The sequence below is a fragment of the Aphelocoma coerulescens genome, chromosome 1 (genome assembly GCF_041296385.1).
Source record: "Aphelocoma coerulescens isolate FSJ_1873_10779 chromosome 1, UR_Acoe_1.0, whole genome shotgun sequence".
Classification (NCBI taxonomy): domain Eukaryota; kingdom Metazoa; phylum Chordata; class Aves; order Passeriformes; family Corvidae; genus Aphelocoma; species Aphelocoma coerulescens.
In genome coordinates, this window is record NC_091013.1 from 58,858,631 (window position 1) to 58,876,014 (window position 17,384).

At 37.3% G+C, this 17,384-nt stretch overlaps 1 protein-coding gene across 2 annotated transcripts in view; it reads right to left on the bottom strand.

Moving 5' to 3' along the window:
* TDRD3 (tudor domain containing 3) overlaps positions 1-17,384 on the bottom strand; it is an 89,645-nt gene that overhangs the window by 6,948 nt on the left and 65,313 nt on the right. For both annotated transcript variants that reach the window (XM_069009450.1, XM_069009441.1), the window contains 2 exons: positions 16,343-17,181; positions 14,284-14,409 (listed from right to left, as the gene is read on the bottom strand). In XM_069009450.1, coding sequence (XP_068865551.1) covers positions 14,284-14,409; positions 16,343-17,181 — 965 coding nt within the window. The remainder of the gene's footprint in view (positions 1-14,283; positions 14,410-16,342; positions 17,182-17,384) is intronic.

The following is a 17,384-nucleotide window of genomic DNA, read 5'->3' on the forward strand; positions in this document are numbered from 1 at the left end:
TTAGATGTCTAACACAAAAGTCCACACAGTTTGCAACATTGCTAGCCTTAATACAAACACTTAAGTTAGTATTTGAGATCATCTCCCACCACTGACAATGCAAGCTGAACTAGCAGCAAGTGTTAAAAAATAAGCTAAATGCCTGTAATGGTCTAGATACCTTTAGCTCTTTCAGTATACCCTAAGAAACATGAATAGCTGAAAATAGCATGGGTGTATAGCATCCCACCTGTAATAGCCAACCTCTTTCTGAGGGTAAGCACATCAGAGTAAATTTCTACAGCAGCAAATCTTCATCAAATCTCAGAGTTAATGTTGTTGATCCTTTGAACTCAGTAAAGTCAAATTCAAACCAGTATTTGTCTTACACACTTCTATTTTGGTGTCATTGTCTTTACACACCAAATGTAAAGCTTCACATGCATGCATTCCAAATCAAGAATTTTTACTGCAATAGGCAAGAGTGAAATGTGAAATCACATTCACTTTCTTGAGGCTCTGACTAATGTGGAAGTGAGAAATGCAGCAAATGGTAGTAACAAATGAGTAACAACACCTTTCAAGTGTTCCCTCATTCCTTCCTATGCACAGTGGCTCCACACACAGTTACTGACCGTCTTGTTGAATTCAGCCATCTTCATGTCAGACGACACATTGTCATTTCTTGGGTCTTACCTATTCACATTTGGTCCTAAATGAATCTAATGTTCTCCAAAATAACAATTTGCCAAGTCATATCTTTATTAAAATTTTCTTACTTTACAAGTAAATTAATTTCTTTTCTGTCACCATTTCTTAATAATTGTACCTTCAATTCACTACTGCTGATTTTTCACCCTCTATTGCCATTTTATTTCCACAGAGTCACGGAACAGATAAGGTTGGACAGGACCACTGGGGGTCATCTGGTCCAACCTCCTGCTCAGGCAGCGTCTTTCCAGAGCACACAGCACAGGATTGTGTCCAGACAGTTCTTGAATAACTCCAGTGAGGGAGAGTCCACACCCTCTCTGGACAACCTACTTCAATGTGTGGTCACCTGCACAGTGAACAATTTTTTCCTCATGTTCAGGTGGAACTTCTTGCACATCAGTTTCTGTGCCCATTGCCTCTTGTTCTATTGGCTGGACCACCAAGAAGAGTCTGGCTCCACCCTCTGGACACCCTCCCTACATAGTTAAGATTTCACTCTCAGTCTTGTTCAAGTAAAACAGGCACAGCCTATTTATCCTTATTTCTATTTTAAGGAAATTCCTTAATACCTTAAAGAAACAATTCCATTTTGTGGACTTTTATCTCACTTTATTTTAAAATATCTCCACCCTGCACTAAAAACTGCCATTTTCTGGAACAGCATGCACTCTTTGCAGGCAAAACTACATATATCTTATGCTCACTTCCTTGTTTTTTCTGTTCTTCAACCAAAAAACTTCATCTGTCTAAATTTCTTCCATTATAACTGCAGTCAGTTAGGTCACACATCTTGTCACCAACTCTACTTTTCCAATCTTTCTTACTGCTTGCTTTCAATTTATCAGTTGCTTGTGACTCATTCTAAATTATTCTTATCATTATAAAATCTAGATTACATTTTATAAAGCAAAGGTGGCCACAATTCTCTCTTAGAGCATCCCCATTCTCCTTCTATTACCAGTAGAGGTTTTAGTACACTGCTCCAACACTTATATATTTTATTATCTCCATACTTCAGCTTATTTTTCATTATTTATCTAAAATTCCAGGATCCAGGACTCAGTTTGTTAGTACTTACACAATGCCCACTGAGATTAAATGATAGCACTAAGCACAACTGCAAAAGACAGGAAAAATGGGCAGATCCATAGGAAAAAGCAAGGAAAAGTTCACAATGCAAACAATGAAATGCACAAAGAAATTTCTGCACTCACAGGTAGAATGAAGAGAGAGAGGGTGGAGCATGCCAGCTACCTTTAGGTATTTAAAAAAAGAAGACAAACAGGGAAGGATAAGTAATTTGAAAATTCATCTTCCATTCAAAGTTTTGCTGTAAAAATCTGCTGTAAATTTTTATGTTCTTGTCCCATCTCATAAGAGAAGCAAGAACTAAACAAGGGTAAAATGGGAACATAAGCACATCCAGTGCTTATATTTTGGACCCACATACTCTGAAGAGCTTGTACCACCACCAGATTTGACCAGCTGACCTTAGTGAATCAGCAAGTAACTTCAGTCCAGACAAGTGACTACCAGCCTGCATTTACATAAAAAATTCAATGGATTTCATAGCTGCAGAATCAATTATAAATCCAGCATTTAAAATACTTCACCAACCAGTTTACTCTTCAAATGAACAATATTAGAGCAGAGTAAATTTATACTTCATTAGAAGCTTTCTCTCTGAATTTCAACTGCAAGACTTCATTGCATTCAAAAGAATTGTTTAGATAAACTTTCTTTTTAAGACACAGTCCTTTGAAGTGAATACTTACTGCATAGCTTCTGAGAATGAATAGGTGGATTACAGCAAAAAACCGGACACAACTTATGCATTGACACAAAAGCTTTGCTGAATGCTGTGCTCACATATATTTAAGAAGCAGTTGCAAGTCACAGCTGAGCAGCCCCTGCACTTTTGCCACTTACAAAGTAGTTACCTCTGTCTTTTACCGCTTATGGACAGAAAATTCAGCTCCATCCACTGGGCCCTTCTGCTGAGACTTTTCAATTCTAGCTCTCTGTGGGCTATTAAGGGATGAGCACCCAAGCCTGTGTAGGGAGGCATGAAGAAGCAGCATGAAGAAGCAGCAAGGGGCCAGGGACTGTGGGACAAAGAGGAGACAGAAGGCAAAGAAAGGAGAAGACATTTTCTATTTCAGTAGTGTCAAACCACTGCTTCAGTTAAGCTGTAGTTTCAACTTCACCCCCACACTGAATGCACGGGGAACTTGCTGGTTCGGTACAAAGAGAGTGCTGGCTTCCTTGTAAAATGACCTTTTCTTTCATGTGCATTTCAAATTCCATTTCCTGATCCAGATTTAATGCCTCTTTGCGCTGCCCACTCTACAGGCAACAGCTGTCTCCTGCTGTTAACACACCAAGTGATCTCTTCTTTCCTGGTTAAATTCCTTTCACAGAATTTGCTTCTTATGCCTAATCATCCAGTGTTGAGCTTCTTGAGTACTTGTTTTGGTTTTTGCATTTTCTACTTACCAGTGCTTGGATCAATCAGAAACAGACTGCAAGATTATCCAGATGAATCAAAAAAAGAAAGCAGAGAAAACTCATACTATGGCCATATTGAGAAATTCACAAGTATTCTAGAAAGAATTCTTTTCTAATTATTTTATATGCAATATATTATATAGTCTATATTTGCAAGGAAAAAAATTTGCTGAAGTGTCTACAGTTTAAGTGTCACTTAAACTACTACTTTATCTGAATACTTAAATGGATTCTTTGGACTCCGTAATAAGTAAGAATGAAGCAGGACTTTGTGGGGGAAAAATAGGTTTGTTATACAATTTTAGAGTGGCTTTAGGGCATAATTTCAAAAATTAGCATCAAATGAGGTGTAAAATTTTTAAGTAAAAGAGAAATTACGACTAATGTCATTTCTCAAGGGTCTTAACCAAGTGCTGACTTTTTTTTTGAAGTGCATATTACAGAATAATTCAACATATTTGTTCTTGATCAATTTTATTTGCAAATTAGGCTTGTTACTTAAAATATCAATTCCTTTCACAGAGTAATCTTCTCCCCGAGTAATCTTTGTAAGCCTGAAGATGCTCACTTTTTTTTTCCCACAGTGCACAAAATATCTATATAAGACTAGGCCTATGGGCATTCAAATTCCTGAGTTAAATTATGAGAAGAGCAAGTGGGGTTTGAGGTTATCCTGCTAGATCTGCAGACAGCTGACCCCTCACTGACAAAAGATCATTAAGATAAACTCTTAGTCCTATTAATGCCTTATCTTCTCTCTGTAAAGAACACACAGGATAAGCAATTGTAAAGGATCTATAGGGTACACAAGTTCTTCTCCCACTTGAAACTCATTACCCAATAAGCACCTTGCTGCATATAGGACTTTGCAAGCATTAGGTAATTAGTACAGATACATGAGTATAAACTCATATTAACTCTGGTTTGACTTTTATGTCTAAACCATCCATAGCTTTGCTGAAATTTATAGCCCTAGCTTCACTCCAGTAAAATAGTATGTTAGGTAAAACAGTGGTCACAGAAATGGAAGTGTCAAATGGCAACTATTATGAAATTTAACTGTCCTTAAAGGGATAAAATTGACTTGCTGTACGCTACTGTATGATTTACTAAAAACATCCTGTGATTTTGAACTGCAACTACACAATTACTATTTGTATATATGCAGCCAGAATAATCCCTACCCATTTACAAAATGTTTTTATCTACTATACTAGTGACATCTTTCACCTTCACTGTTTCTCAGATTCTATGAGATTTTGAGGTACTATACAAATAAAACTCTACATTGTACTTTCAAGCTCTGTATGAAGTCTTTTATCCAAGAGAGAAAATCAGTTAATATTTCCCTAATGCAGGAGCACTGAATTTCAACAGCTACTGACCACATTACAATAAACTTGCTGTAACAGCGTTAAAAAAAAAACAAAACAGAAAAACAATAAAACATATACCCATTGTTTCCCTTATTTACACTTAGAAAAAGGAAATTATTCTTATGAGGATATGTCTTTTTCTCCACTGAACACAGATCAGCCACAATCAAATATTCTCCTAACTATGGTATGTAAAACTAAGAGGCATGGAACTATCCCACAAAAACTGTTGCTTTTCCATGTTCCAAATAATAATTTCAAGATGACCCTTCCCTGAGTAGTCTTCTGTTTAGCATCTGAAACAAATTAATGATAATAATATTTTCTGTTGACTTTCATTAACCAAACCTCAGAAAATTTTATATTTTCTTGGCCAGATTTTGTAGAATTCTATAAAGCACTTTCAGGACCAGCATTTTTTCAACTAATTCCTTATTACACATCAATTAAAGATACTAGATTTATAATAAAACTATTTAGTAATCCTGAAATATGTAATATACACTATTAATTTTAATTATAATTATCTCATTTTTCCTCTGCAGAAAATATAAAGAAACCGAGCTTCAACACCAGCTAATTTTTAAATGATTCTGTTAAAACCAAATAGATCCTCAGTTTCCAGTGAAGTAGATAGAAAGCAGCAGAAAATGTGTAGATTTTTCAAAAAAAATCAAGAAATGGAAAATAAATGGATGGGCAAGGAAAAGATTTACATACTTAATCTGAGACAACTAGAAGCAACACAACAGTTAATTTGGAATCAGACATTTCTTTGTACCTCATCGTTTCAACTGTGGAAACAAAGCACTCATTCGTTTTCTAAATAGGCAGCTTTTCGATTACATTTCCATGAAACGAGGATAAGGTAAGCCCGGGGCATGATTATCCCACAGACATATTGCTGGCTTATTGATTCCCCTTAAGGGTATTGCACAGTTTATTCATACTTGTAGTCATTCCCTCTGGCACACTTTGAAATAAACATGCAACTCTTCTTGTGCAGTTTGTGGTTGAAATAGACATACTTTCCTGCAAATTTGTCACTGTGTTCTCAATACAGGAAAAAGTAATGGATTTTAAAAATTCCTTACAAGTACACATTTAAGCCTTTCAGACCATATCCCTTTCACTAGTAAAAGCTTCTTCACTGAGCAGTATCAATACCAAACTATAAATATTTAAAGGTTTATTTTCAATTTCTAAAAGAAGAGTCGATACACTAAAGTGAGATATTCTATATGAATTAACACAGAACCAATCAGGTTTTCTCCATCCATCCAGAAGAAAGCCACAATCTGGAAGTGTTTCGAACAGGCTGGTAATACAGACAGTCCTAAACTATAGTGAAAAAGAATACTTGCATAGACTTGGAAAAAAAAATCAGCATTCAGTTTCTCTGCACAAAGCGCACTCGTGAGGAAAACCGTACAAGTCCATAGAAGAGTGAGGGGGACGAGGAAGTACTTGCTGTATTGCTGAACCTGTTTTAGCATGTAAACAGGAAATTCTGCCACCATAAATTTCAGAAAGAAAATACTCAGTGATGCCATGAGAAATTATCTAATACTTTCCTGTTAGGACACAAAATCACTATCAAAATCTGAAGAGGGAATAAGAGAGTTTTGGTGATTTTTGGTGACATTTTATGAAAGAAGGCTGTGTGCAAACCTCACCCATGACAGAATTTGACATATGAATCCCCAAAGTCCCACACAGAGATGTATATTATGTAAACAAACACCTATGTGAATTTATTTGTGAATGACTGACTGCACACAAAAAAATTAGAAAGTAAAACATGGCAAAATTTATTTCCATAAATATAAAGAAAAATTCTAAATAAATATATATAAACCAACACCTAATTAAAAACTAAAACAAAACTGCATACAGGTAGTTCAGGGACACAGCAATTTAAAAGAGTCTTGAAACAGAATGTGCCTGCGAGACAACACAGAACAGCATCATGAAAGGCAGAGTATCTTAACTTGAAAGTCAGGACCTCTACATTACTTATACCTTGTATGCTTTACATTTTAAAGTAAAATTTGCTGAATTGCACCTATATTTTAGGTAATAACCATGACAAAAAAAAATAGACCTTGTCATCCTGCAAGTTCTACAATAGAAAGATGGTCAAAAGATGATGACGGGCAAAATATGCTTAAAAACATTAGGAACTTTTTATACTGCTACAGGATAGAACAGTTGGTGGCTACTCACAAATGGTGTTCCCCAGGGCTCAGTACTGGGGCCAGTTCTGCTTAATATATATTTATCAGTGATCTGGATGAGGTGATCAAGTGCACCCCAATCAGTTTGCAGATGACACCAAACTTGGTGGGAGTGTTGATCTGCTGGAGGATAGGAAGGCTCTACAAAGGATCTGACTGGATCAATGGACTGAGGCCACATGTAAGAGGTTCAAAGGCCAAGTGCTGGGTCCTGCACTTGGGTAACAACAACCCCCTGCAGCACTACAGGCTGGAGACAGAGTGGCTGGAAAGCTGCCCAGTGGAAAAGGACCTGGGTGTGCTGGTCAACAGTGGCTGAACATGAGCCAGCTGTGCCCAGGTGGCCAAGAATAGTGTCCTGGCCTGTATCAGCAATAGTGTGGCCAGCAGGACCAGGGCAGTGATCGTACCCTGTACTGGGCACTGGAGAGGCCCACTACAGGCTGGGGAAATAAAGAAATTGCATAAGGTTAATTGTGTGTAAGGCATGTATGATGACATACTGTAAAAGATGTGATGGAATTTAAGGCAATATTTCCAGTGAGTACAAAAAGTCTCAGGTAAAAAAAACAAACTTTAAGATAGGCTATGAAAAGCAATTTTTCAGCCTAGCAGGACAGGGGGAACTGAAATGGCCACATCTCAACAAGACTGAAAGTAAGGCACATCCCAACACAATTACTGCCTACATCCCAAGTGCTTTCATAAAGCCAAAAGATAGATTTTTGTGGAAACTAAATTCCAGTAGAAATGTTTTAAATTAATTTAAATAAAAATCCACCACCACTCAGGAAGATGAGTAGTCCAAAACACTCAGCCTTCATTTAATGAATCGAGTCACTGAATTATCTTGAACTGTAAGATCATTCTAGAGATTTTCCTAACAGTACAGAAGCCAAAGAATTAAAGACATCGAAATCTTCTCTGATGCAATACTCAGGGACATTTTTTCTACAGGAATCTTAGAACTGATTAAGTAGACTGTACCATTCTCTTTTACCAGCCTTGTTTTTTAGTGTAGTCAATGAGGACAGAAGCTAGATAAGAGATCCAACCAGGACACATTTATTTACTGCACCTACTTAATTATTTAGTGGGAAAGATTTCCTGCTTGACACTTGACACACAACACAAAAAGACCATAGTGTGATGCCAAGGCCATCCAGGCCTAAAAGCCATAAAGAAACGGTGCCCAATCCTTCAAGCAGTTATTAGCCTGCCATAGATAAAGACATTTGAATGGGTTTAAAACCTCCATAAAACAGGTAGACAAAAGTCTTTGCCAGCTTAAAGAAGCTGTAAGCCTTTACCATTTACTGGTTTTCAGCGCTGCTCTTTACACTGCTGGGGAGAGGTTCGAACACCTTCAGAAAACTAACAGGAGTTTACCTCTTCACTTACCTGAAACAGGACAGGTATGATCAAGTCCTGAATTACAGTTCAAGGTAATTCAACACACACAGAAGCTCTTAAAGCCCTGTGACAAGATACAGTGTTATCAAACTTGAACTCTGAACTGTCTGCCAGCAAGAATTACCTGCAATCCAAGATCCTTTGCTATTTTCTTTCCTCAGCTCATTCCTTACTGGAGGAATGAGTTGAGAAAAGTTGCAAAATAGATTTTCAGTCTCTGCAGAACAAAAGAAACTATAGAAAAAACAGGAATATGTATAAAATTTATGCTTTAATAATAATTTTTACCTTCTTATATCTTTATGCAGAAATACAGTGCAAGATACAGCAGGAAGAGGAAACTAAGCTAAACTATAGGCTTCACTTCGTAACTGGAATTCTGGAGGAATTACAAAAATTGTAAGCAAAGAATCTGTAAGAATTCCAGCTTGTTTAGAGAAAAATCAGTTAAGGCCATAACATATATATGTGGAGCTATATACATACATCGGGAACACTACGATCTTTATTTTCTCATACAGTAGTAGAAAACAAAAAAGGGTAATTGTAGTGTAAATAGGGGAAAAAGGCCTACGACATTACTAAGGAAATAGAGAATGGAGAACAAAGCAAAGACTTACTTGGCTTTGGGGAAAAACATCACAAGATAAGCACTTAGACTACACATTTTCATAATTTATGAAGGGAAAAATATCCTACAAATTAGAGAATAAAATTAAGACTTAGAGTTTAAGGTATTATCTTGACTTTATTTTTTTTTTCCACAGAACAAATTATTAAGTGATTCAGGAAGGTCCTTTCGATGTTTTTCAGTTGTTAGTATAATTTTACATCGTTTACAAGAAAAAACAAGCAAGTTCTTACTTCTACAATGGTATTTCAGTGACTTTTTTTATTTGGATTTAATACTTTAATTAAGTGACCCCTGCTACATTGAGGGAACTAATGGAATACAGTATTGTAGTGTTACATACAAGACACTTATAGGAACTCTAGAACAGTGGAATCCAAATGCAGTTTTATTATTAAAAATATTTACGAATTGCATACCTAGGACATATTTTTCAGGCACTAAGAAAAACAATAAACAGTTTTAGTGTTCTTAAATGTATTTATATTGCTATTGTATGTGATTATTGAAAAAAATTCCCCACTACCTTTTTGGTTTACCTAATGTAAAACTCAGCTTTATCTTCTACTTCTAGCCATCAGAAAGATAAAGAGTTGCATGTAAGGTGTCAGACAAATTGAAAACTTACAAGAACTCTGGGCAAACTGGGTAATGAACAGTATACAATCGATTATCAAGGAGTCTTGGCCATCTAGTTATACTTTTTTCATGAAGATGGTAAGCACAATGTATTCTGAGAATATGAGGCAGATTTGATCTACAGTCAAGACAAGGGAGAACAAAGTAAAAAAATCCACCAAAAAACTGAACAAACCAAAAATCACTTATAAAGGTTGTTAAAAGCAGACCAGAAGCTCAGGTGCTTAAATAATATGTCATGTCTTCAAAATAAGGTCACTGTGGTACTTTGGTTGTTCTTTCAAGTGTTTAGTCAAGCAATGTTTTGCTTTGCTGTTTTTTTCTTTCTCCCAGTGGTACACATTCATCTGTTTATAGTTGTTGGACAAAAAATTAAATTCAACACATGAGTATTAAACAAACAGTGCTGAAGCAAGCAATAAAGAATAATCAATTCTGAGACACAGACTAAATTTATGCCTTAATAGAGTTCACTAAATCTTTTCTCAATATCAGCAACTCTTTCAAAACGGAGTCTGAATTAGGACATTGGAACGCACATACAACATATTTCTACAAGTTTTCAGTACAGACGTGTAAGAAAGGATTAAGAATCATGTAATCACAGAATATGCTGAATGGAAGGGACCCACAAGGATCATTGAGTCCAACTCCTGGCCCTGCACAGGACATCCCAAGAATCACACCATGTACATGAGTGCATTGTGCAAATGCTTCTTGAACTCTGTCAGGCTGGTGCTGTGACCACTTCCCTGGGGAGCCTGTTCTAAGGTTCAATTACCTTCTGGGTGTAAAATCTTTTCCCAATATCCCCCCTGATTCATGCCATTTCATGCCATTTCCTTGGGTCCTGTCACTGGTCACAAGAGCGAAGAGATGGGTACCTGCCCCTCCTCTTCCCCCTGTGAAGATGTTGAAGACCCCAGTGAGGTCTGCCCTCAGTCTCTTCTCCAGGATGAACAAACTAAGTCACCTCAGCTATTCCCCACAAGGCTTCCCCTCCAGATCCTTCACCATGCTTGTTGCCCTCCTCTGGATGCTCTCTAACAGCTTAATGCCCTTATCATGGTGCCCTAAACTTCACACAGGACTCAAGGTGAGGCCACACCACTGTAGAGCATAGCGGGACAATCCCCTCCTTTGACTGGTTGATGATGCTCCAGGACACAGCTGGCTCTCCCGGCTGCCAGTGCACAGTGACGACTCAACTTGTCATTGACCAGCACCCTCAGGTTCCTTTCTGCAGCACTGATTTCCAGCCTCTCATTCCCTAGCGTATACACACAAGCAGGGTTGCCCCATCCCAGGTGGGGCAACTCCAGCACTTGGCCTTGTTAAATCTCATACATTTGGTGAGTGCCCAGCCCTCTAATTTGTCTGGGTCTCTCTGAAGAGCCTCTTTGCCCTTGAGAGAGTCGACAGCTCCTCCCAATTTGGTGTTGTTGGCAAGCTTATTCCTTCGAGATCTATGTTTAAGTCATTAATGAAGATGTTGAAGAGCACAGGGCTGAGTATGAAGCCTGCAGAATCCCACCAGTGACTGGTCACCACACCTCTGATGTCACCCCATTCGCTACAACCCTTTGCACCTGACCCATAAGCCAGCTGCTCACCCATCACATGATGTGTTTATCTGGCTGTGGGCTGGACATTTTGTCCAGAAGGATACTGTGAGAGACAGCATCAAAAGCTTTACTGAAATACAAAACGATTACATCAACTGGCTTTCCTAGGTCAGCTAGGTAGGCTACCCTGTCATAGGAGGAAATCAGGTTTTACAAGCAGGACTTTCCCCACACAAGGCCATGCTGGCTGTGACTGATGAGTGCATTGTCCTCCAGGTGTTTTTCAGTACCTCCCAGAAAAATCTTTTCCATGATTTTACCAGGCACTGAAGTAAGACTGAAAGGTCTGTAGTTTCCAGGGTCCTCCTTGCCCTTCCTGAAAATCAGGACAGCATTTGCCAGCTTCCAGTCAGATGGGACCTCTCCAGATTCCCAAGACCACTTAAAAATCATTGAGAGAGGTTTTGCGATTACATCAGCCCGCTCTTTGAGGATTCTTAGATGAATCCCACCAAGCTCCATAAATTTGTAGGGATCCAGCTGGACCAGCAGATCCCCCACAACTCCAGATTCAACTGGGAGCTGATCATTCTCGCAGTCATGGTTCTCCAGCTCAGGGCACTGAGACCCCCTTGGTCCATCATCTGTGTTGAAGATGGAGGCAAAGAATGTGCTAAACCCCTGTGCCCTGTCCATGTTCCTGTTTGTGAAGTGACCATCCATGTCCTGTAACGGGCTGATATTATTTTTACACTGCATATTGCCATTAATATCTTTAAAAAAACCCCTCTTTTTATTGTCCCCCGTATTTCTGGCAGCTTCAACTCCAACTGAGCTTCAGCCGCACGAATTTTCTCCCTACAGTGGCAAGCAGCATCTCTGTATTCCCCCCATGCCACCTCATCCTGCTTCCACTGGGCATACACCTTCTTTTTTTGCTGTATTTCCAAGAGAATATTCCTGTTCAGACAAGCCAGTCTTCTGCCTTGCCTGCTTGACTTCCAAATTTTGGGAACTGCTTGTTCCTGTGCTCTTAGGAGGTGATGTTTAAAAAGCGACCAGCACTGATGGACCCAAGTACCTGCAAAAACATTTTCCTAAGGGACTTAGCTATCTGGAAATTATCTGGAAGGACTGAAATAAAAATCAGCATATTTCCAGTAATACATGCTCCTTGGTGCCAATAGCATCAATCAGTGAAAGAAAAGTAACTATTGAAGTGAGTTTAAAATCCGTTTTGTTCTCTTGTAAAGAGGAACTACAACAAAATTACTTGAATCTTAAGTCAAAGAATTAAGCAGCATGATAACTTCATCTTTCATTCATGCATGGTATCTAGATTTATATATTAGTAAGAACACTGAGACAACAAAAAATGACCGTGTTCAGCTTAAAAGACAAACCCGAGTATCAATGCATTACTCCAATGGGTGATTAAGAACTACAAATGCATAACGAGGATTATGCTTAGCACCCAAACACGAAGATGTGAAGAGATAGGTCCTAATCAACTTTCTTCTGCAAAAATCCTATAGCTGCAAGGACCTTCTAGCAACAAAAGAATAATTTCTCAGGAAAAAAACCATTAAAATGATGTTTACTGTGAAGATGTTGATTGGCATTTATCTTGTGTAACTATAACGATCTGAAATTTCATTGTTTGAATTTATGCAATTCAACTAGGCTCCCTTGAAAGAAAGAAGAACCTTGAGAAAGGTATCTTTCACTTCTGAATGGAATAAAAGTCCTTGGAAATTTCTTTTTCGTCTCCAGTAACAAAAAGGAAGCCTCAACAACTCGATCAGGATGCAGCATGATGTCAGGACTATGATACCTACTGTCAGAATCCCCCCTCCATACATTGTCCCGCCCTTGCGTCAGCTTTAAGAAACTAACTCTGAAATAAAATAAGCCAATCCAGGGGCCACTTCATTCAACTCATCCTGTGGCTACATGACTGACACTCCACCATGGGAGGAGAGGGATGAGGAAGAACACATTGTCAGACACAGGCAGAAGAGGCAGGGAAAATGACCACCTCACTACTAGGATCAACTTAGTCTTAATACTAGGCTAAGTTCTTAGACTCTGAGAGCAAAACTTCCAGTGGCTTAAAGTAAAATAAAAGCCACTCCTCAAAACTGTAATCAAATGAAGAAAAGTCTGATAATTAACCCAGAAAAAGGGTTAATATAGTACAATCATATCATAAGTAACTAGCACTTTACAGGTCAGATAGTAGGACAAAAAAGAAGAGGGGAAAAAAGAGCAAATTTTCATATAAACAGCAATGCCTCAGCTGGGGAGAGCTTCAGGTATCTTTTTAAGTACAAAAAGGCCATCTCAGAGGCCATAACAGCATCTGAGAGCTACAGGCAACAATATATGTTAAAAGACCACTGGGAAGAAACAGGAGTTGACTGTTCAGCCTTTGCAGCAGTAATAACATGGCTCTATGACCCAAAAGTAAGAACTCAAAATAAGCACAGTCAACTCATCATTAAGGAATCAATATGTAGATGTATATTTTTTGTGCAGCCTTTTATAGTAAGAGTAAACAGCAAAAATTTGTGCATTCCTGACATTTTTTTTAATCAAAATGTATCTCTGTTTCCATGATATTGACTAGTAAAGCCTTTTGAAATTCCATACCCGAAGAGTATTCCATAAGGCTAATACATTCTAAACTTCATAAAACAGATTTTGATGCATACATGACCACCAGAATATTTGGCAAAGAAGAAATCATTGAAACAAGAATAAAATCATGATACAAAATAAAGGGATACAGATGTCTATTTTTAGTCATACATACACATGTAGTGAAAAGCTTCAGAACATATGTTTTAAATTACTGTTTCCTAACCCTTACAGAACAACATACAATGTACATGAAATAAAACAAAAAACTGGGTTGAATAGAGTAAGTAACAACTTTTAAGAAAGAAAACATGCATAAAACTGTTTGGCTGACAGATCAGTTATTCATTTTCAAACAATACAATTGTAATTTATTATACAGGAAGAATACCACACCATAATACGCTTCTATCAGGTTTCATATAGACAACTAAAATCTGAGATTTTGTTCATGTATTTGTGCAACTATCTACACATGTAGGTAGCAATCTTTGCATGAGTAGGCATTAACTGCTTAATAGTTACATATTTTGTACAGACTATGTAGTTTATATTTTTTAATACAATTTGTTATCACATACCCACGTGTCTGCATGAACAGGCCTGATGTTGCTGAGAAGCACCTCTTCATAATTCCCATAATCACTGAATTTAACAACTGCAGTTGTCCCAGAAGAATGGAGAGCTTCAATTTCTGCCCGGTAGAACTTAAAAGAGAAATTTTCAAAGGTCATAAAATACAACCAGAAATACCACAAATACTTAACAACTTCCTTTTCATATATGTCTTTGTGTGTGTATACATATTTAGTCTTAGTCAGTATTATATTTTCTTTTAAATTTGTACCAGATATTAAACCAGGTATCTTAAAATTCCACATGGCAGACTCCAAGGGCATGCCAGATTGTATTTAGAATACTCATTGAGAAAATACACAGCTTATTTAAGTAGACTGAGCATCTAAAAGACCTGCTTTCATCTCTCTGAAAGCAGAACAAATTCATCACTAACACAAATGCTGCTGTATACAAAGAAGTGCTATTGTAAGATGTTTGCTTAAAATATACATCAGTAAGTGCTTATCAGCCACATACACCATATGTATTTGTTTACCTAACTTATCACATAATAAAATGTGATAAAAATATGATGAAAATATGATAGAGCTGCCCCTTCAAAAAGTCCTTTTTCTAAACACAAAACTTGATTTTTTTTACATTTATGCAAATATAGCTTTCTTGAAGATATTCAATCACTTTTATCTGACTGAACACAAAGAAATCACTGCCTCCTAAAATGGTTAAGCTCAGTATTGTATTTTATCATCACATTTCAAAATTGTCCTAGACATGAGTAGCAGTATTTATTTTAACTACCAAGAAACCAATTACTCTCCAAAACACCTTCTAATCTGCTGAATACTCTTCGGGTAACAGTCTGGGATTATCTCATATGTATTTATCTTGCAAGTTTTGTACTTTCCAAAATTTAAAAATCTCATCTCACAGTAATGCATGTATGCTTCTCAAAATAGGAAACAATTCAGTAATATGCCATTATACTTCACACTAATCCATCCATTCAAGCTACATATTCCTATTTAAGAGAGTCAACTCACTGTATGTTGCCACTACCAAAAATCCTGCGTGGTTTATCATTGGCTTTAGTCATACCAAAAAAAGAGAGAAAAATAAAGTTATGCTGCTGAGCTAATGCAGACCAAAAAAAAAGGAAAACGCTTATAATAAATAACATAAAATAGGCATAACAAAAAGTGTTTTAAAAGCAGGAAAAGGTGTGAATAAAACATACTCAAAGAACAACAATATTTAAGGTAGTTCTCAGATTATCAGAAAGGGTCAAAACCCAAAGAAACTACCCATGCAGAGTGACAGAGAACTCAATGATGACAAATCAAAGAAAACAGTTTAAAACTTTCTTAGCAAAGGAGAAGAAAGTAAAATGTCATGCTGCAGGAGAAATCTTATTAATGGGGAAAAGAGCTGAAAAGCAAGTACTTAAACTTTTAAAAAATCAGTAATACAAAACTATCATGCAGCATAATTCATTTGTTCCACAAATTCTTCAGCTAATAGTCTACTAGTGCTAATCAAAATTAAGCCTTTTGCTGTTTCCATTCTGTAATGAGTGAAAGAAAAGTGGCAGGTTTTTTACAGCCCCATTCCTGCAGACTTTAGTCTTCCTTTGCACTGATAAAGGTTATGTGCTGACTTGTTCCAGAAAAAGGTATTACACATCTACCATTATAGATATTCTAGATAGCACAGCATCCTGGTTTTGTTCCTCAGCAAAGAATATGGGCAACTAGATCCATATTCATCCCTTCAAATTTTCGGCATTTAAGTCAAATGCTTCAGTGAGGAGTTTAAGTCATTCTAAACTCCACTTACACGAGAGAAAGAAGGACTTGATTTAAACACTTTAAAGTTTTGTGCAATGAATATAAGTGATGTATCTCATAAATATAAAAAACAGATCATGGAGCTAGGCAAGAAGCACACTACACACCTACGAACAAAGGCCATGTCTCTGTAGTAGTGTGCTAATTATCTCCCACATTTGGGTAAGAAAACATTAGAGGCACAATTTGAGATACTTCTCATTTGGCAAAGGCATACCTTGTTGTCTTCCCAATAAAGAGCAAAACATTCATCCCCTGGTCTCCAACTTTTTCCATACTCCATGTGAATCGATGGTTCCAATATTTTCTCTGGTTTGATGGGCCCAGTTCTCCTTTTGGGACCGGTGTTGTAATACAACATTTTATCATCAAAAGACGGGATCGTAGTGGGTCCTGACGATTTGATAGGTCCTACTCGTCTTCCTTTCTGATGATGCTCAGTATCTCCATTTGGTACAGCACTAAAATTATCAGTTCTACCGGGATTTTGGTAATCATTATTAACACCAAAGTGTTGCTCACTTTTTACCATAAAGGCTTCACTACTTATTGTTTGTGCCTTCCTATCACAGAAATTTTCAGAATTGTGTGTTTGGTTTTCCCTTTTCCCACGTTTCTGGTTATTGTTGTCTGTCACATCTTGAGCAGCAGAGTTTTCCTTGAATTCTGTGAAAGACACACCTTTTCCTACTCTGTTTTGCATGTTGTTATCCCTTTTTTTGAAAGTAATATCACTCTGATGAGTGGTTATGGGATAAACCAAATCCTTTGACCTATCATTTCTAGGATAATGTCTGTCACTTTTATTTTTTTCATCTGTCCAGTGTTCTAAAGAGCTGTGCCTTTCAGGACCTCTGTTTCTTGGTAACCCACCACTTTCCAAAGCCTGCCTTGAATTCTGAAAATCCTTTTGAAAACGAGGGGGTTTCTCATTCCTTGGTTGTCTCATGTCATTGCGAGAAACGTGTCTTGAATGATTCTCTTTGATGCCATTCTGCTCTGTATTCATAACTTTATGCTGTACTTGATGTGGTGGCTGAAATTGCAATTTTGGTTCTACAAAGAAAAAAATTATTTCAATTAACATATTTCACACAAATACATTTTAGAAATACTGTTTCAGACTCTGACAAAGCAACAGTATTCTTTAGAAATGTATGCACCTTTGTAACACAGAAATTGAATGATACACACAGAGAATTTAGCAGACATTTGAACTGCAATTCCTTGTTATTGGAAAATATACACTACTCTGGGCT